Source organism: Palaemon carinicauda, chromosome 13 (assembly GCF_036898095.1).
Source record: "Palaemon carinicauda isolate YSFRI2023 chromosome 13, ASM3689809v2, whole genome shotgun sequence".
Taxonomy (NCBI): domain Eukaryota; kingdom Metazoa; phylum Arthropoda; class Malacostraca; order Decapoda; family Palaemonidae; genus Palaemon; species Palaemon carinicauda.
In genome coordinates, this window is record NC_090737.1 from 4,919,263 (window position 1) to 4,941,137 (window position 21,875).

General features: G+C 41.9%; 1 protein-coding gene across 2 annotated transcripts in view; it reads left to right on the forward strand.

Annotated features, from left to right (window-relative positions):
• The first annotated feature begins 2,671 nt into the window (after window positions 1–2,671).
• The window catches only part of LOC137652146 (bis(5'-adenosyl)-triphosphatase enpp4-like), a 42,004-nt gene continuing 22,800 nt past the window's right edge, over window positions 2,672–21,875 (forward strand). For both annotated transcript variants that reach the window (XM_068385348.1, XM_068385349.1), the window contains exons 1-6: window positions 2,672–3,219; window positions 5,214–5,385; window positions 7,972–8,232; window positions 8,519–8,717; window positions 16,749–16,955; window positions 17,198–17,446. In XM_068385348.1, coding sequence (XP_068241449.1) covers window positions 3,002–3,219; window positions 5,214–5,385; window positions 7,972–8,232; window positions 8,519–8,717; window positions 16,749–16,955; window positions 17,198–17,446 — 1,306 coding nt within the window. In that variant the 5' untranslated portion in view covers window positions 2,672–3,001. The remainder of the gene's footprint in view (window positions 3,220–5,213; window positions 5,386–7,971; window positions 8,233–8,518; window positions 8,718–16,748; window positions 16,956–17,197; window positions 17,447–21,875) is intronic.

The following is a 21,875-nucleotide window of genomic DNA, read 5'->3' on the forward strand; positions in this document are numbered from 1 at the left end:
AGCATTTCCAAATGTAATTTTTCATAAGTGAGAGCATTACGGTTAATGTGAACATTTTATTATAGATTCCCGAATCGATAGACAGCCAAAATAAATTGAGACTCAAGAAACTGAAGGCTATTAACTGTTTCGATAATGTGTGCCACTCTACCTATGAATGTATACGACAAACAGACATTGTATGCCCTGTAGGGCAAAGGGTTTCTATATATGACAGGACCAGGAAAACAGCTCTTAAATGACGCTCCCCACACATGCCTTCTTTCACATAAGTGTCCATTGCTTTAAAACTGTAGATGGTTATATTCACCCAAAAACTAGCCGATAAATTTCTCTAATTCTATATATATAAAAAATATAACTGTGCCTTTGAGGATATTCCAAATTAGATTGGAGGTGAAACCATACGAAGAAGAGTGGCAAGATCTAGCAGTTTAACAAATTGAAATGATGTCATCAGGATTATTAAGGGGGCAAAGGAAATAAATTATGTGATAGTAGCAGATTTTTCAAGTCTGGCGGGTATAATTCATCATCTACGCCTATTGACGCAAAGGGCCTTGGTTAGATTTCGCCAGTCGTCTCTACTATTGAGCTTTTAAATCAATACTCTTCGTTTATCCTTTACTACTTAAGGCTTCATAATCCTGTCATGTAGGCCTGGGACTTCCAACTCTTCTAGTGCCTTGTGGGGCCCAGCTGACATAATTAGATTATCAAAAATAGAAGAATTAACGAGAGTTGGTGAATCCGAGAAAGTGGATATAGTTACACCAGTTCTGAAAAGAGTTATCGATTATAGACCTATTTCGAATAGGTCAAAAGTTATAAAATATGTAACCCTTGAAAACTTAAGTTATTTGGGAAGAATCGAAGCATTGTCGGATAACCAGTCAGAATACAGATGATTACATTCTACGGAGAAAACTGTGTATTGTTGTAAATAATCTGCTGGAAATTATGGAGAATGGAAAATGTGGCATCTTAATTTTACATCTTAATGCTGTTTTTAACACAATTGTGTATTAAATATTAGTCTAAATACATAAGATTTAATACGACAAACATATCTTTAAAGTCCCACAATCATACTGTATTACTGTGTATGCCGCGAACGGAAAATATCGATCCAAAAGTTCCGAAACACTTGTGCATTTATCTCGAGAGTAAAGTTTCGTAATTGCTCACTCCGCAAAATGAGTTTGCGGCCACTTTACAGTACTATAGATAGGCACAAAGCTTCTTAGCTTATACTTATTGTAATTAGGCTTAATTTACCCATAACATGACTAAATTAATAATGAAATTCTCAATCTTTACTTTTACCCATTCTACCTTGAAATCATTTAAGGGTGTATATTCACAACCCCACCCTACCCGAAACACTTCTTCATCATTCTTCAAAAGGAAGAACCAAACTCCGAATAAGATTATGCATTTGTTATAATATTATATCTGTTGCTGGCTTACTTGCAAACAAGCATAATAAATATTATTATTACTATTATAAACTACAATACTAATTGGAAAAGCAGGGTGTTATAATCCAAAGGGCTCAAACAGAGAAAATAGCCCAGTGAGGAAAGGAAATAAACTACAAAAGTAGTAAGTAACTATCTAAATAACGAATTTTCATTTAATTCTTAGTTTTTTTCGGAGTACCATCTTTCATTTGAATAAAATAAATTCGCTTTATCTTTGTTTAGCAATGTTGCAAGCACGTTGAAATATTTTTTTTTTCATGCAATTTGCTAAATAGTAAGGTTCATATTGAACATATGCAATAGTTTTTACCATTCTCAATTACTACATATAATTATTTTTTATATCTATTCGAGGATTCACCAATTTTATTCAGCATATTTGTCTATTACTTAAAAAAGTTGGATGGCATCCAAATACATATTAATAACTCGGTCTCTATATCCTGTAGACCTCGTGACCTAAGTGTATAATTTAACTGTAATTTGTCGCAGTGCTCAAATGAATAATGTAGTAAGAAACGATACATATCACCAACATTGCTTTTGTAAAGCAGTGTCTGGATGAATATGCTGAGAAGAAACTTGTGATTAACTGTGTTATCATCTGGATCGACTACTAACTTCTGCAATATACCAAAAGTGCAACTAGAGAAATTACAAAGGGTAATAAACAGAGGAATAAGACTGATAAAAGATGTCTCACCCAGTGAGAGTGTTACTCTTAATTTAATTGAAATACACTAACTGACCACTAAAGCCAGACCAGAATTTAAGATAAGTGCTATGACTCATCAAGTTATCAGAACAGGATGTTCAAAATATCTAGGATAATTGCTACGCATCGTGTAGCCAACGAATCTTGTAAACAAATGTAAATGTATGTCTATGTCTATTGTAGGTTACAGAGCTTTCAAATATGCAGTCCCACTATACATTTGAAAGACTGGAGATATTAAGGTTTTCAAGAAACTGAAGACTATTCTAGGTGCTTCGATAATGCAGATTTGAAAGTAAAAGTAAAAGCTTACGTAAATATCACTGACAATGAAACTGTGTAATATATGATAAGATTTAAATTTATTAAATAAAAAAAAACTTATAATTTTTATACTTTAACATTTACGACACATATATTCACACCCTCTGATAGCGTCCACGTGAAATAAGTTGTAGTGAACAGTTCCGTGTACACAGACCTGACACAGGTGTTACAGATGCCATAAAAACAGACGAGAAACGAGTGCCAACTGTCAGAATATTATATGATAAGATTTAAATCTATTAAATAAAAAAACTTATAATTTCTATACTTTAACATTTACGACACATATTCACACCTTCTGATAGCGTCCAAGTGAAATAAGTTGTAGTCAACAGTTCCGTGTAAACAGACACACACAGGTGTTACAGATGCCATAGAAACAGAAGAGAAACACAAGTGCCAGCTGTCGGAATATTAATTGGGTGCGGCTGTAAAAATCCTCTGACACTATATTCATTTGAATAAAACCTCAAATATGGCGTTGAAGTGGCTGTACTGTGTGCTAGTAGTGATTGTGTTGAATAAAATCTGCTTATCTACAGCAGATAAACCCAGGACGGTTGGTGATAATGGTGATCGTCGCCTGATATTGGTGATATCTTTGGATGGTTTCAGTCACCGCTACATTCAGAATTTCACCCTGGAAAATCTCTCTAGGGTTTATGCCAGAGGAAGTTCGCCAGAGAGTTTCAGGTTTAGTTTTTAATAATCTTGTTTCATTGGCCTTCAGCTATATTCTTATCAGCTTGATAAAGGGGTTTTATTCTAGTATAGTTCAATATTAGTTATGATATTGAAAATGAGGTAAATATTGGAATGGACATTTTTTCTATAGAATTTTCTATGGAAAAAATTACTTTTTTCCCTAGGTTACATTACCCTGAAATAAAGTACAGTAATACCCTGTTCATTTCCACAGGTACGAGTGTCATTTTCGAAGAGAACGGACTTTTTTTCTATAGAAAAAAGTAGTTTTTTCCCTAGGTTACATTACCCTGTACTAAAGTACAGTATTACCTAAATATTTTTGTAGCAGGGGTGTTTGTATGATAATGGCCATGCCACCTAAAACTCCCTTATTTTTAATCCTATTGATAAGACAACGGCAGTCTAGGGGTTTGCAGTGGTCCGTTAGTTCCCCCCCATAAGTAAGGACACGGTTTATAGGTTAGATAGTGTTCTATGCACGTTGGTGGTCGGTCCTGTCCATCGTTATACAAAGGCTCCCTGTAGTGCTACTGTAAAGTAAAACCGAGGTTAATATACGATTTAAACCGAAAGGAACATAATTGTATAAATCTCGTAGTGTTTGGAGGAGGTTACGTAAAAACGTACCAATTTCACTTAACCTAATCTTACCTTACCCTACCCCAACTAAGTTCTTTCCTTAAAGACAGAGAGAGTTTGTAGGCAGTAGGATCACAGGTCTAAAATTAAGTACAGTAAAAATGTCCTAATTTCACCGAGCCTACTTACCATACCCTCTCTGTTCAGATCTACTATTTGAGTCCCATAACCTATGGTTGTCTTTTTCAAATAACATGGATAATTATTTTCATTGAAAATACGCTCATTCTTTGGGTGATCATTATTTTCGAGTCACCAGAGAACTACGGGTAGTTCACTGGTTACTGTTATGTAGTTTTTCCCATTGCTCATAATGTGCAGGACGATCAATGGCTTTATGATTTGTGCCTCAAGGTGGGCCACCTAAGCTGTTACAGGAGACTTATAATTCTTAACTGAAGGAAGGTCTTACCTGTCCCTTATCTCCCTTTAAGATTTATTGGTATGTTTTAGGGAGTATAGAGGTATAGTAAAGTACATGGTATTATTTATAGATGTACCTTTGCTGGTGTAGGTTTCATTTTAGTTTTACTAAGATGTCCTTTGTTGTATAAAAAAGTTATACATGTTCACTGAGGATACTTGCCAGGAGCTTGATCTATGGTACTTTTCATGGCATGCCAATAATTTATGCTTCATAATGCCATTGCAAGGTTTTCCCCACTTTTACTAAAGTGCTGTAAGGCTTGTAAGCCCCAGCATGGGCCCATGTGTCCTTAATAATTTAAATCAAATCACAATAAGAAGAGAAGCAACAAGTATAAGCATCAGGGAATGTAGTTTCAAAGAATTTTCATAAATAGTCAGTTCCACATTAACCAATGAGGTGGGTTTTAACTAGCCCCAATGGTTCACAACCATCCTTCTAAATGTGATATTCAGCTTATGAATGTAATGGAAGTTTCATCTAAATGGAGCTAATTTCCACGAGAAAATTTATTGTTTCATTACTTGCCCAATACAGTAACTCTCCCACCTTCAAACAATTTCATGGCATTAAGAGGAAGTGACTGATTATATTGATTAATGCTAGTTACTGACACCTGGCTGTGAAGAGGTGCAAACATCTGTGTGGGCTAGTTGCAATCGGGAAAACTCTTGTCTTTAATGTTTTTTTATCCAAATCTCTGGATAAGAATTTTAAACATAATACTGTAGTACAAATATTGATGTATGGTTTAATGACTTTTTTTAATTTTATCTAAATTTTAGCTATTTAGAAATTTACATGGAATATTTTCAATTAGATGAAAGAATTTTTTTTATTATTATTATATTCCCTCCTAGTTACCTTTCTTCACTTTTTTTTACTTCTGATCGTATATAATTTTCTATTTCAGGAACCAATTCGTGACTAAAACATATCCAAATCACTTCACTGTAGCAGCTGGAGTCTACGAAGAGGTCCATGGTGTTATAGCGAATACTGTTTTAGACCCCGTTTCAAAACGGAAACTTGGAATTGAAGACGAAGGGTTTTTTACTCAGAACCCAGAGATATATCCCATATGGGTAAGTGAAATGCATGTTTTTCTTTGGAATTGCATAACTGTTGATAATGGTAACGTTGTAGTGGTTTGCAGACTGTGGCCTGACGTAGCACGCGGACGGCCTAGTGTCAGGAGGCCAATCACACTCTAACTTCTTGCTACACATAAAATACGGTGAAATGCCCTGAGATCTGAGCAAAGAGTAAACAGCCAAGAATGAACAGATCCCTTTCTGTAGTTTTCATCTGATCAGTGAGACGCGACCTCCACTCCATGACTCGAGGGTGAACTAGAGGTAGGTCAGGAATTGGACCCTTGGACCTAGTCCATGGGGGACTAAATCCACTAGAGGTGGGGTTTTCAGGCAACAGACGGTCGTCACAATCGGGTGTCAAGAAGCCAAGAAAGATATAATCAGGATAAATGGACACTGCCAAGTCAGAAACAGGGCTTACTAAACTAGCAGGTCTAGAAAAGTCTGGACTGGAACTCTAGGAGCCACCAACGTGATTGTAAGAGAAAGAGAAAGATTGCAAGCTAAGTGAGTTGATTTTCTTATGTTGAGAATACAATTTTTTCCTGTAAAAGTACAAATCATTGTCCTTTAGTAGGGATTATGATTTCAGTGAAGCTGGAAATGGCAGTTTAAATTTGTAACTAGGTGGTTGTAGTTTTGCTGGCGGGAAAAGGGGGAGGTCCCGCCCACCCAACAGGTAACGTAACCCTTTCATTTCAGCTCCCTCATAGATTGGCGAGTGTACCCTGGGAAATCTGGCCGAAAATGCGTCATATTCATAAACAAACTTTTTGTGGATCCCTATCAATCTCGTGATTTCTCCAGGGTGCATGGCTGCTCGCAGTCAACCCCTTGTGACAAGTGTTGGTCGTGGCTGCCTTTGCAGTGGACAAAGTTCTGAAAGAAGAAGAAAAAGAAGGCTACAAGTTATTCTCTGACTTTGGGAGCCATGCCTGAGCTAATGCCAAAGAAGCTCTATACCTCCTTTTTCTTTTAGGGAAGTTTGAAACCCGCTGTGTCTCCTTTAGATTCCTGTAGAACTAGGTTTTCTGATAGAATTAAGGGGGAGAGAGGAGACTTCAACTTTACCTTGGGGCCAGATTTGGAGGGAGCAGAAGTATCACCTTCACCCTAGTGAAGGATACACTCCTCAGCTATTCTCCTGAAGTTTTCCTTCTCTTGTACTTCTTGACGACAACGCGTGACTGTGCAGGGACCTGGCACCTCGTTGGTGGAGAGGTTTCTGGAGGTGCTGGCTAATGCCAGGACTTTGAAGACTACCCTTGTTGTTCAGCCTGCAGAGGAATTGTGGTAACCATCGATGAGTCCTCACTGCTGGAAAGAAACCGGTTTTTTCTTGCTGCAGGATCGGTGTTGCTGGCCCCAAAATCCTCGGCGTCTGTGAAGCTTAGTAAGGGGGAAAAGAAACGTGGAAACTTAGAAGGAAAAACCCTAGAAGGCAACCCTTTTGTAACCTGTCTTTATATGCAATTTTCTGCTTAGGCTGTTGTTATCCTTTTCTGGATAATTTTAGGCAACATCTGGATAATGTTAGCTGACATGTGAGAAAATATTAGCCAGTATCAGAATGAAATTATATTGTCTGTAGGAACATGCAGACGACAAACCAGACAGGCTGTGTTTGGATGCTTTCATGGCCGAAGACAGGTGGTGACCAGCAGTACTTACAAACATTTTTTAAAAGAGAGCTAGAATATCAGGTTGCCAGTTAGTAGGTTAAGTCGTGGTTCATAGGGAATACACATTCTTCAATAGACACTAACAGTGTCTCTACATCAGATAGATTAGATCTAATTGAGCTGACCGTCGCATAAGGGTTAATAGAGAAAGTAAAGACTTATGATTTGCACATATGTCTAATACTCTGTGGAGTAGAAACTGGGGACTGACTGGAGAGAAAGTAGACTTACATTTACATAAGTCTCTACTATAAGCTGTAGAAACATGGGCACTGGCAAGGAAAATAAAGGAGATTTTGAAGTCATAATATAGAATACCAAGATGCTTGGTTAGAGTGAAATAAGAAAGTTGTTAAATGAAGGAAAAAATGGTGTGGAGAAATATAGTGACCATTAGTTGAAGAATGAGCTATTTCAAAGATTGGGGTGGTTTGGACATATGAAGAAAATGGAGAGGGATAAGTTAGAAAAAGAGTATGGAAGCACTAGAAAGAAAACCAGTAGGGAGGCTCATAAATCATGAAGAATTATATTGATGATAATCCGGATAACATAGGAATTGGAGTGGAAGATGCAAAGAACAAAGGAGATGGGAAACAACTTATTTTACATATGTACAGGCATAAGCCAACCTATATTGAACGATGATACTCGTCGTTTGTATTTGTGTAGAAAAAATCTTTTTAATATCTTTATTGAATTTTTACATTTAAAAAGGTGATCAGCACACTTTTATTCCTTGCCTATTGAATGGCTAAGCTCAAGTTAAATCAGATGCTTGTATTTATCAAACATTATGGGATAGTGTTTTTGTTTTTATTCTTTGTAGTGTGATTTGCTTTAGTAGTTTCTCTTTCCAAATTAACTTTCTGTATTTTAAATTATATTGCAGACTCTTAACGAAGCAAATGGCGGCCACAGCGGATGTATTATGTGGCCAGGATGCAGTGCTACATACCACGGGCGAAATTTAACTTTTTATGATCCTTATAAGCCAAAAAAGGATTTAAAAGAAAGCATTAGCCTTGCTTTCCAGTGGTTCAATAATGCCGAGACTCCAGCCAACCTCGTCTTTCTTTATCATGAACAACCCGATGCATCGGGACATGCGTATGGCCCAGATTCTCCAAAAATTTTAGAGGAACTCTTGAAGGTTTGTGTATGAATACTATATTAACTAAGGGACAAATTGATAAATTTAATTTTTGTCTTTTGATGAGATGAAGTTTTGCATGTGAGGTAGTAAACAGATATCAAAATAGAAGTTCTGTACAGTAATACAGTATATGACATTCTGTAAACTGTATAGTATGAAAATAATTGATGCTTCAGAAAGTTTTCAATTTTATATTAACTGTACTAAACTACTCAAAATGTAGATTCTAGGTGTGGAGAAAGCATCATCATTTGCTCTGCTAAATGATGCTTCTGTTTTTCAGATTGATAGAGCGATTGGATTTTTGTTCCAACTGGTAACTCTCAATAATCTACAAGAACATCTGGATATTATAATCTTGAGTGATCATGGCATGAGTAGTATACCAGAAGCAAATATCATAGACTTGAGCACTATTGTTGATTCTTCCTTGTATACATTCACTGGAAACTCACCTGTACTAAATGTGTGGCCAGATAACGGTAAGGATTTTCAGTTTGTATTTTGAGTAGTTAATAGTGAAGTTGTATTTAAAAACACCATTTAGCTACTGATGACTTTTGTAACAAGTATATTATAGTTTGTTCTTATATGTTTATAAATATTTCATCCTTTGAATTCATTAACAAGGTACAGTAGTTGATGAGATGGTGAGCACAGGCAAGTAGCCCTGCCAACTTTTTTGTATGTGGTTGCAACGAGTACAGACGTACTGTTGTGTGCTAACCAAGGCTGTTAATCTTATTCTCGAGTACAGACGTACTGTTGTGTGCTAACCAAGGCTGTTAATCTTATTCTCGAGTACAGACGTACTGTTGTGTGCTAACCAAGGCTGTTAATCTTATTCTCGAGTACAGACGTACTGTTGTGTGCTAACCAAGGCTGTTAATCTTATTCTTTATACTTTTAAGTAAATGGTTGATTGCTGGCTTCGTTTTTATAATGGAGGCAAACCAGCATGTTCATGAATGCATGGGAATGGGTAGACACTTAACAGATTGATGGCTAAACCAGCTACATCCACACACTATATTTTCTTGTTGGATTTATGCAGTCATCCTCATGTATGGGAAATTGTGGCCTTACATTCAGTAGCAAGCATTTCCTTTGAGGAGGAAAAGGGAAGCTAAGGACTCTTCCGAGTCATCCTTGGCAATTCCCAAGATGAAGCTGATAAAGCTCTATTGCTCTTCTCTCTCCCCATTGAGTTTGTAGGCCACTGAAGCTTCCAAATAACATTCCTGGCTCAGTCCTAGGGTAGTATGCATCAGGAGCCAGGAGAACTTTGATCAACATTAAATTTTTCAGGGTTTAATGGTGTGTGTTGTTCCCCAGGTGATCACTGCACTCCAACATGGACTGGAAGCTCTCCTGTTGCCATTCAGACAGCCGATGATATATTTAGGTCTTGCAGGTTGGCTGTCCTCCAAATCATTTTGGAGGGAACCGATAGCCAAAGCTATGTTACTCAGTGTTCCCAGTGCCACTGAACGCAGTGGTGACATCGAATAAGCTATTGAGCGTAAGGCCCAAGAAACCGATGGCTGTGAAACAGGAGGTGTTTCAAATGCTCATCCATGTGTCAGGGAGGCCAGTATCCTTAGGGCTCAAAAAGGCTCCCACTCCTGTACTAGTGACCATGTAGCTAGTGAAACCAATTGTACGTATGTATGTTGTAAGACACTTTTCAATGGTTCTTACAGGTTTTTGCTTTGTATAACTGTGACGGTTGTTTCCTGCTGCTTCCTACCGCTGAGGTAGTAGGAGTATGGGATTCAACGTATGAAGCTTCATTTGTGGTGGTTAACTGGGGAGGGTGGGCAGTGGCACTCTAGCAGTACCAGCCAAACTCAGCTGAATCCCTTGTTAGGCTGGGGGGAGCAAAGCAAAGTCCCCTTATGTTCTTTTTTTTTATGTTGGCCATCCCCAAAATTAATGCATTTTTTGTACTGTATTGTGTATTTAAGTATAAGAGACATCTGTAATGATAATTTTTAAATATTTAACTTAGCCGGTGAATATATAATAGCTACTACTCAGCGGCTCGACAGAAAACACACTCGAAAAACTCGCAAGCGATCGCTATGAAGGTTGCGGGTGTGCCCACCAGCGCCAACTATCGGCCAGATACCACTCTTGCATGTAAACAAACCCTTCAAATTCTTCTCTGTCGACCTTGACGACAAGACGTATCAATACTCGCTGTAGAACCTGGAGTTTTCTCAACATATTTGGTGAAGTACTTCATTTTGGTTTGAGCTTTCGCAGTGCAGGTGTTTTTCCTCAACATAAACTCTTGAACTCTTTATTGAATCAGATTTATTTATTGATGACTTGGATTGTTTTTTGGACTTTCTTTGACTAATTCAAAATGGCTGACCCTTCACAAGTACCTAGATTTCGTAAGTGTAATGCTAGGGACTGTAATAGGCGTCTTCCAAAGGCATCTCTCGATCCACATACTGTGTGTTCCAATTGTCGGGGTAAAACCTGTCAATTGGGAGATCGGTGTGAGGAATGCGTGGGCCTTTCGGAATTCGATTGGCTCGAATACGATAAATATGCACGTAGGCTAGAGAGAGATAGGGTAAGGAGTTCATCTAGGTCTGTAGATTTTTCCTCTCCACATGCCCCTGAACCTAATCCTTCCCCTGTAGTGGTTGTTCCTAACCCCCTCTTCTAGCACTCAGGAACCATCCATGCAAGACATGTTACGTGTTATTCATGCCTTGGGGGAAAGAGTTGAAGCGTTAGCAACTGATCGTAATCAACTCATGGCTGACGTGAAGGAGCTTAAGTGTCAGAGTGCCACAGCGGAAAATAGTGGGAAAGTGATTAGTGCGCAAAGTGTTGTGAACAGTGTTGCGACCGAGGGTTCGTCTGTTCGTGTCTGTCGTTCACCTAGTCCGAGACCTCTTGCAAGCTCCCAAGCCCAGGGGAGAAGTAATGTCGTACGACTTATGGGTTTGAGAGGCCTTGATCAGCGAACAGACGTTCCCTCTATGGTATCAGGCGTATCTCACCAAGATCGCCCCTACCATAAGACGAGAGAGCCCATTTTCTCTTCGTCTTCCGAAGGCTTTTCGCGCAAGAAACCGTGGAGCAAGGTTTCTAGGCCTCTTAAGCGGAAGTCGGTCCCTTCAGGACAGGTCCAGCGTCCTGGATGTAGTCATTGGGACAGTTCTGACTCGTTGCAGTCATCGGATGACTGCTCGCCGCCTAAGCAAGGCAAGGTTGTGCCGTCTCAGACGTTAACCCCGTCGCTTACCGCACCCATTCCCGTGGACCCTAAATGGGTTATACTGCAGGACATGCAGTCTAAGCTTGCCTCCTTTATGGAAGACTATTCTGCCGATAAGGTTTCCGTTGAGCCTAGCCGTTTATCTCAAAGAGATCCTGGCCTTCAGCCACCCATACGTACCTTTGTGCGTCCTGTTGACGTTGGCGTAGCCAAGTCACGTCAGTCAGGTTGTTTAGAACCACACTTGATGCGGTCTCGTGTGGATTTTCAGCCGCATTTGGACGTTAGGCCACTTGCTGATGCTCCTGTTGACGTTCAGGACGTTCGCCAACCATCGGAGTTGACTTGTTTTGACGCTGAGCGTCAACCTCCGCAGTCTAGAGTTGTTTTGACTGCTCAGACTAGGCGGTCAAAGCAGTCTCGAGTGGACGCTGTGCGTCCTCACGCACCTGTTGTTGTTGACAGTTCACAGACTGTCAAGCAGTTACATGACGTTGCGTCCTGGTCCGCTACTAATGCACCAGTGCGTGTGGACGCTGCGTGTCAAGCATTGCCAACCCCTTTGCTTGTTTCTCACCAGTTGTCAGATGAGGACGTTGCTGACCCTCAGCCTGAGGATCATCCTTCAGATATAGATGAACCCAGAACAGTTCCGCCATCAATGGACTTTAAGAAAGTCATGTTAATTTTTAAGGAGTTGTTTCCCGTTCACTTCGTCTCTGTTGCTCCTCGTTCGCCGCCGTCTGAGTTTGTTCTAGGCGTACCTGCTGACAAGCCAGCCTTTACAAAACTTGTGCTCTCTCGCTCATCCAAGAGAGCTTTACGGCTTTTAGGCGATTGGTTGGAAAACAAGAGGAGTTTGGGGAAGACAGCCTTTGCCTTCCCTCCATCTAAACTCTCGTCTAGATCGAGCGTCTGGTATGCCACGGGAGAAGTTCTCGGCTTGGGAGTTCCTGCCTCTGCCCAGGGCGACTTCTCAAGCCTTGTAGACTCTCCCCGCCGCCTAGCCATGAGACGCTCGAAGATTAGTTGGTCCTCCTCGGACCTTGACCATCTGCTGAAAGGCATTTATAGAGCCTTTGAAGTTTTCAACTTCCTTGACTGGTGTTTGGGAGCCTTAAGTAGGAAAATCTCATCGGCTGATAGAGATGTCTCCGTACTTATTATGTCCTGCATCGATAAAGCCATCCGCGATGGATCCAATGAGCTCTCCTCCTCTTTTACTTCAGGAGTCCTTAAGAAGCGAGAGTCCCTTTGCTCTTTTCTGTCGGCAGGAGTTACTCCCTGTCAAAGATCTGAACTACTCTTTGCTCCCTTATCGAAGTTTTTGTTCCCTGAACATTTGGTTAAGGACATAGCTTTGTCACTCGTGCAGAAGGACACCCATGACTTGGTTGCGTCCTCTGCTCGCAAAGGGACTCCTTCGACATCCTTTTCTGCAAGACCAAGGATAGACACTCCGGCGTCCAGGTTTATTCCGCCCTTTCGTGGCAGAGCTCCCAGCAGGGGAAGTACTCGTGCCGAGGGAAAGAGAGGAAAGAAGAGAGGAGCCAAGTCCTCACGTGGCAGAGTCTGACTGCCCGCAGCCTCAGACAGCAGTAGGTGCCAGACTCAAGAACTTCTGGCAAGCCTGGGAGAAGAGGGGCGCAGACCAACAATCTGTGAGGTTGCTCAGAGAGGGGTACAAAATTCCATTTGTACACAAACCTCCTCTAGCGACTTCCCCCATCGACCTCTCTCCCATATACCGAGAGGAATCAAAGAGACAAGCCCTGAAACTAGAAGTGTCTCTATTGCTAGAGAAGGGAGCGGTGGTGAAAGTCTCGGACCTTCAATCACCGGGGTTTTACAACCGCCTCTTCCTAGTACCGAAGAAGACAGGAGGTTGGAGACCGGTGCTAGACGTCAGTGCACTAAACGTCTTTGTTACGAAGACAAAGTTCACCATGGAGACCACGAAATCAGTCTTAGCAGCGGTCAGAAAGGGAGACTGGATGGTCTCTCGACCTAAGAGACGCATACTTCCACATCCCCATTCACTCAGATTCCCAACCTTTTCTGAGGTTTGTTTTCGACAATGTGGTGTACCAGTTTCGGGCCCTGTGCTTTGGCCTAAGTCCTGCTCCTCTCGTGTTTACGAGGCTTATGAGGAATGTTGCAAAATTCCTCCATTTATCGGGAATCCGAGCCTCCCTTTACTTGGACGACTGGCTTCTCAGAGCCTCGTCCAGTCATCGCTGTCTGCAGGATCTTCATTGGACATTGGATCTGACCAAGGAATTGGGACTTTTGGTCAACATGGAAAAGTCCCAGCTGATTCCATCCCAAACTATACTGTATTTAGGGATGGAGTTTCGCAGTCCAGTTTTTCGGGCTTTTCCGTCTGCCCCCCGAATAGAGCAAGCCCTGCTCATAATCCAACTGATGTTGAAGAGAGAACGTTGCTCAGTCAGGAATTGGATGAGTCTAGTAGGAACTCTATCATCCCTGGAGCAGTTTGTCTCGCTAGGAAGGCTACACCTTCGACCTCTCCAGTTCCATCTAGCTTTTCACTGGAAAAAGGACAAGACGTTAGAGGCGGTCTCAATCCCGATCTCCGAAACAGTAAAGGCATGCCTGAATTGGTGGAACGACAATATCAGTCTAAGAGAGGGACTTCCCCTAGCAGTTCAGAAACCAAACCACGTTCTATTCTCAGACGCATCGGATTTGGGTTGGGGTGCGACCCTGGACGGTCGGGAATGCTCAGGTCTGTGGATCTCAAGTCAGAGGAGCATGCACATCAACGGCAAGGAGCTTTTGGCAGTCCACCTGGCCTTGATGAACTTCGAGAGTCTCCTTCGAAACAAGGTGGTGGAGATCAACTCGGACAATACCACAGCCTTGGCATACATTTCCAAGCAAGGAGGCACCCACTCCCTCACGCTGTACGAGATCGCAAGGGACCTGCTCATTTGGTCAAGAGATCGAGGCATCTCCCTGTTAACGAGGTTTATCCAGGGCGACTTGAACGTCTTAGCAGATTGCCTCAGTCGGAGGGGTCAGGTAACTCCTACGGAATGGACCCTCCACAAGGACGTGTGCAAGAGTCTTTGGGCGACTTGGGGTCAACCCACCATAGACCTCTTTGCAACCTCGATGACCAAGAGACTTCCAATCTATTGCTCTCCAGTCCCAGACCCAGCAGCAGTACATATAGACGCATTTCTTCTAGATTGGTCTCATCTAGACCTATATGCATTCCCACCATTCAAGATTGTCAACAAGGTACTGCAGAAGTTCGCCTCTCACGAAGGGACAAGGTTGACGTTAGTTGCTCCCCTCTGGCCCGCGAGAGAATGGTTCACCGAGGTACTTCGATGGCTGGTAGACTTTCCAAGAAGTCTTCCTCTAAGAGTAGACCTGTTACGTCAGCCCCACGTAAAGAATGTACACCAAAGCCTCCCCGCTCTTCGTCTGACTGCTTTCAGACTATCGAAAGACTCTCTAGAGCTAGAGGCTTTTCGAAGGAGGCAGCCAGTGCGATTGCAAGAGCGAGGAGAGCTTCTACCATTACAGTATACCAATCGAAGTGGGAAGTCTTCCGAAACTGGTGCAAGTCAGTATCTGTATCCTCGTCCAGTACCTCTGTAGCCCAAATCGCTGATTTTCTCTTACACCTGAGAAAGGTTCGCTCCCTTTCAGCTTCCACGATCAAGGGCTACAGGAGCATGTTGGCTTCGGTCTTCCGGCATAGAGGCTTAGATCTTTCCAACGATAAAGATCTACAAGATCTCCTTAAGTCTTTTGAAACCTCTAAGGAACGTCGTTTGGCTACTCCTGGATGGAACTTAGACGTGGTCCTAAGGTTCCTCATGTCAGACAGGTTTGAGCCATTACATTCAGCCTCCCTGAAGGATCTCACTCTTAAGACTTTTCCTGGTGTGCTTGGCCTCGGCTAAAAGAGTCAGTGAACTTCATGCCTTCAGTAAGAACATCGGCTTTTCTACAGAAAAAGCCACTTGTTCTCTTCAACTTGGTTTCCTGGCCAAGAATGAACTGCCTTCTCGTTCTTGGCCTAAATCTTTTGATATTCCTTGCTTATCAGAGATCGTAGGCAACGAACTGGAGAGAGTGTTATGTCCCGTTAGAGCTCTTAAGTTCTATTTAGCTCGTACTAAGCCTTTACGAGGTAAATCTGAAGCGTTATGGTATTCGGTTAAGAAACCATCCTTACCTATGTCAAAGAATGCTTTGTCATATTTTATCAGATTTTTAATACGAGAAGCCCATTCCCACTTGAGTGAGGAAGACCGATCTTTGCTTAAGGTTAAGACGCACGAAATTAGAGCTATAGCAACCTCCGTGGCCTTCAAGCAAAATAGATCTCTGCAAAGTATCATGGACGCGAATTTTTGGAGAAGCAAGTCAGTGTTGTCTTCATTTTACTTGAAAGATGTCCAGACTCTTTACGAGGACTGCTACACACTGGGTCCATTCGTAGCAGCGAGTGCAGTAGTGGGTGAGGGTTCTACCACTACACTTCCCTAATTCCAATATCCTTTTTAATCTGTCTCTTGAAATGTTTTTAATATTGTTTTATGGGTTGTACGGAAGGCTAAGAAGCCTTTCGCATCCTGGTTGATTTGGCGGGTGGTCAAAGTCATTTCTTGAGAGCGCCCAGATTAGGGGTTTGATGAGGTCCTGTTAGTATAGGTTGCAACCCTTTATACTTCAGCTCCTGGGAGTCTTTCAGCATCCTAAGAGGATCGCTGGGCTTCGTGAGGAAGACAGACTTACAAGGCAGAGTAATCGTCTAAGTCAACTTCCTTACCAGGTACCTATATATTTTGGTTTTGTTATATTGATAACTGTCAAAAACTCTTAGCTTATACGCTGTAAACTTAATTAACTCTGGTCTCTACCCACCGCCTTGGGTGTGAATCAGCTATTATATATTCACCGGCTAAGTTAAATATTTAAAAATGATATTTTAATTATAAAATAAAATTTTGAATATACTTACCCGGTGAATATATAAATTAAAGGCCCTCCCTTCCTCCCCAACAGAGACGCAGCGGGACGAGAAGAATTGAAGGGTTTGTTTACATGCAAGAGTGGTATCTGGCCGATAGTTGGCGCTGGTGGGCACACCCGCAACCTTCATAGCGATCGCTCGCGAGTTTTTTTAGTGTGTTTTCTGTCGAGCCGCTGAGTAGCAGCTATTATATATTCACCGGGTAAGTATATTCAAAAATTTATTTTATAATTAAAATATCATTTTTTTTTTCAGATCACCAGATAGATGTTTACTTAAAACTTGTGGATGGGGAGAAAAAATACAACTACTCCGTATTTCGAAAGGAAGCAATACCAGAAGATTGGCATTATAAAAAGAACAATCGTGTTAGCCCCATTCTTTTGATTGCTGATGAAGGATATGTTTTTCAAGATTTTCATGATGTCATTGACTTTTATAAGAATGAAAATTGGCCTGATTGTAAGATTTCACATTAATTAATTACCTGTATTTAAATTTTAAAATAATACAATGAAATTTTTAGTATGTATTGTATTTTTTCTTTGTGTTGATCTTACAGTACAGTATTTGATATTTTTCTGTTATTCTTCATTTCAATAGTCTGAAAATAGTTGCTTATATATATATTGAGAACTGAAGTAAAAACCATTAGCTATATGTTTTTTATAATTTCATGATGAAAATATCACCTTGAATTCCAGTGACAGACGTGCACGGGGACCACGGTTATCCTACTTATGTCCAAAGCATGGAACCCATATTCGTTGCTTTGGGCCCTTCTTTCAAACGGAGATTCCAAGCACCACCTTTCAGTAATGTGGACGTTTACCCACTCCTGTGTCACCTGCTCTCCATCTCTCCAGGTCCCACCAATGGAACTCTGGAAAATATTTCTGCCATATTGGCAGTCCCCATCTCTTCATTAATCCAGCCTCTTCTTATTGCACTTGGTAAGGATCACATTTCTTGGCGGTGCTTGTATTCTATTATTTAAATATGATAATTTTATTTCTATGACTATTTTCATTTTACTTACGGTAATGTTGATAAAGTCTAAAACTGTAGGGGATGATCAAAGAATTATCAATGCATTAATTTTAACTCAATATTTCTTAAGTTTAGTCATTGTTTGAAAGTCCAAGATCATTATCCAATTGAGTTTCCAATATCAATTCACATATTTGTATAACCTCTATGTTTTATTATACTGTCCAAAAATAGGAACCCATATCTGCTAAAGAACAGATTAGTAGATCATCCGTCACTGATAAACTTTGATTTTATTTGCTGTATACACAATATTACAAGTGTAAGGGCAATCTTCTCATAAAAAGTGGTTTTGACAAAGGAAAAGCTTAGTTTTGGAGAGGTGCTGTGTAGTCTCCAAGTATTTTCTTGTAAAAGGCTAGAACAGGGAATCCAATACAACATAATTACCAAAGAAATACTGTCTCCCCTGATCTAGGGTTAGTGTATAAATGTGCAAAGCATGGATTCAGTGTGTGCTGTGTAAGGGAGACTCGAGTTCTGGCACCATGAGTTTGATAACTCCAATGTAGAAATTATCTGGTTATCAGTGACATGTCTTTAACGAGAACTATCCCTGCAGGTGGAGACAATGCTACCTGCACACCAACTTATGCCTAGCTGCTATCTTTCAACTCAGAGTGAGAATCAGTTAATTTTCCCTCTCCCCTGCACAAGGCTAGGGAAGAGGTAGGGTATTGGAGACCACATAGCACCTCCTCAAAAAATGATATTTTAATTATAAAATAAATTTTTGAATATACTTACCCGGTGAATATATAGCTGCAACTCTGTTGCTCGACAGGCAAAAAACTGTACAAAAAAAACTCGCCAGCGATCGCTATACAGGTTGCGGGTGTGCCCATCAGCGCCAACTGTCGGCCAGATACCAAACTCCATGTAAACAAAGACTCAATTTTCTCCTCATCCCTCTGCGTCTCTATTGGGGAGGAAGGGAGGGTCGTTTAATTTATATTCACCGGGTAAGTATATTCAAAAATTTATTTTATAATTAAAATATCATTTTTAAATATTTAACTTAGCCGGTGAATATATAGCTGATTCACACCCAGGGTGGTGGGTAGAGACCAGTTAAATATGTTTACATCTTATGAGCTAAGAGTTTTTATTTCATTTTAGAAGTTATCAAAATAACAAAAACAAAATAAATAGGTACCTGGTAAGGAAGTCGACTTAGACGATTACTCTGCCTTATAAGTACGTCTTCCTTACGGAGCCTCGCGATCCTCTTAGGATGCTGACAGACCCCTAGGAGCTGAAGTATCAAGGGCTGCAACCCATACAACAGGACCTCATCAAACCCCTAATCTGGGCGCTCTCAAGAAATGACTTTGACCACCTGCCAAATCAACCAGGATGCGAAAGGCTTCTTAGCCTTCCGGACAACCCATAAAAAACAACATTTCAAAAGACAGATTAAAAGGATATGGAATTAGGGAATTGTAGTGGTTGAACCCTCACCCACTACTGCACTCGCTGCTACGAATGGTCCCAGTGTGTAGCAGTTCTCGTAAAGAGACTGGACACCTTTCAAGTAAAATGACGCGAACACTGACTTGCTTCTCCAATAGGTTGCGTCCATTATACTTTGCAGAGATATATTTTGCTTAAAGGCCACGGAAGTTGTTACAGCTCTAACTTCGTGCGTCTTTACCTTAAGCAAAGTTCGGTCTTCCTCACTCAGATGTGAATGAGCTTCTCGTATTAACAATCTGATAAAGTCTGACCAAGCATTCTTGACATAGGCAAGGATGGTTTCTTAACTGAACACCATAAAGCTTCAGATTGGCCTCGTAAAGGTTTAGTACGCTTTAAATAGAACTTAAGAGCTCTAACAGGGCATAAGACTCTTTCTAGTTCATTGCCTACGATCTCCGATAAGCTGGGAATATCGAAAGATTTAGGCCAAGGCCGAGAAGGCAGCTCATTTTTGGCTAGAAAACCAAGTTGCAGCGAACAAGTGGCTTTTTCCGACGAAAATCCGATGTTCTTGCTGAAGGCATGAATCTCACTGACTCTTTTAGCCGAGGCTAAGCATACCAGGAAAAGAGTCTTAAGAGTGAGATCTTTCAGGGAGGCTGATTGTAACGGCTCCAACCTGTCTGACATGAGGAATCTTAGTACCACGTCTAAATTCCATCCAGGGGTAGCCAAACGACGCTCCTTGGTGGTCTCAAAAGACTTAAGGAGGTCTTGCAGATCTTTATGTTGGAAAGATCTAAGCCTCTATGCCGGAACACCGATGCCAACATGCTTCTGTAGCCCTTGATAGTGGGAGCTGAAAGGGATCGTCCTTTTCTCAGGTAAGAGAAAATCAGCTATTTGAGCTACAGAGGTACTGGTCGAGGATACAGAAACTGACTTGCACCAGTCTCGAAAGACTTCCAACTTCGATTGGTAGACTCTAATGGAAGATGCTCTCCTTGCTCTAGCAATCGCACTGGCTGCCTCCTTCGAAAAGCCTCTAGCTCTCGAGAGTCTTTCGATAGTCTGAAGGCAGTCAGACGAAGAGCGTGGAGGCTTTGGAGTACCTTCTTTACGTGTGGCTGACGTAGAAGGTCTACCCTTAGAGGAAGACTTCTGGGAACGTCTACTAACCATCGAAGTATTTCGGTGAACCATTCTCTCGCGGGCCAGAGGGGAGCAACTAACGTCAACCTTGTCCCTTCGTGAGAGGCGAACTTCTGCAGTACCTTGTTGACAATCTTGAACGGTGGGAATGCGTAGAGATCCAGATGTGACCAATCTAGGAGGAAAGCATCTATATGTATTGCTGCTGGGTCCGGGACTGGAGAGCAATAGATTGGAAGCCTCTTGGTCAGCGAGGTTGCAAAGAGATCTATGGATGGTTTACCCCAAGTGGCCCAAAGTCTCTTGCATACATCCTTGTGGAGGGTCCATTCGGTTGGAATTACTTGCCCTTTCCGACTGAGACAATCTGCTATGACGTTCAAGTCGCCTTGGATGAACCTCGTTACTAGGGAGATGTCTTGACCTTTGATCAGATGAGCAGGTCCCTTGCGATCTCGTACAACGTCAGTGAGTGGGTACCTCCTTGTTTGGAGATGTACGCCAAGGCCGTGGTGTTGTCCGAGTTTACTTCCACCACTTAGCCTCGAAGGAGATACTCGAAGCTATTCAAGGCCAGATGAACTGCCAACAGCTCCTTGCAGTTGATATGCATGCTCCTCTGACTCGAGTTCCACAGACCTGAGCATTCCCGACCGTCCAGTGTCGCGCCCCAGCCCAAGTCCGATGCGTCCGAGAAGAGAACGTGGTGGGGAGTCTGAACAGCCAGGGAAGACCCTCTCTTAGGTTGATATTGTCCTTCCACCAAGTCAGACAAGACTTTATCTTTCCGGAAATCGGGATCGAGACCGCTTCCAGTGAAAAGCCAGATGGTATTGAAGAGGACGGAGGTGTAGTCTTCCTAGTGATACAAACTGTTCCAGGGATGACAGCGTCCCCACCAGACTCATCCACAGCCTGACTGAGCAGCGTTCCTTCTTCAGCATCTTCTGGATGGATAGCAGGGCTTGATCTATTCTGGGGGATGATCGTCTTGTTGTTCAGCAACGTCCTCATCAGATAGTTCCTCATCCGAAAACTGATGAGGAAACGGCAACGGAGTGGGCAACGTCTGGCTCGCTGAGTCCGGTCGCACTGGTGCATGCGTGACGGAGCCGGACGCAACGTCATGGAATTGCTGCACAGTCTGTGAACTGTCAACAACCATGGGTGCGCGAGGAAGCACAGCGTCCACCCGAGACTGTCTAGACCGTCTGGGTTGTGCAGTCAACACCATACCGGGTTGCTGAGGTTGACGCACCGCGTCAAAACAAGTCACCTCTGATGGTTGTTGAACGTCCTGAACGTCAACAACCACCTCCGAGAACGTGCGGCTGGCAACCCACACTGGGTCGCATCGGTGGAGGAACCACCTCAACTGGTAGACGCGAGAAGGTTACCTCAGCGTCAACAGGACGCACAACCGACCGGTTGGAAGGTTGTTGGCCAAAAGGTTCGGCAGCAACCTTCTCCGCATTAAAGTCCTCTATCAAGGACGCAAGCTTGGACTGCATGTCTTGCAGCAAAGCCCATTTAGGGTCTACGGGAGCAGGTGCGGCAACAGACGGGGTTAGCGACTGAGGCGGTACCGCTTTCCATCCCTGAAAGCCTTGTTTATGCATGACATAATTGAACAGCAAAACTTCAAAGGCTCGAAAACAGCTGTGAAGTTGACCTGTAAAAAACTTGGAGCGTCTCCTGGCCAGGTGCCAGGGAGAGTCTACGAGATTTGAGAAGTCTATCTGGGCAGAGGCAGGAACTCCC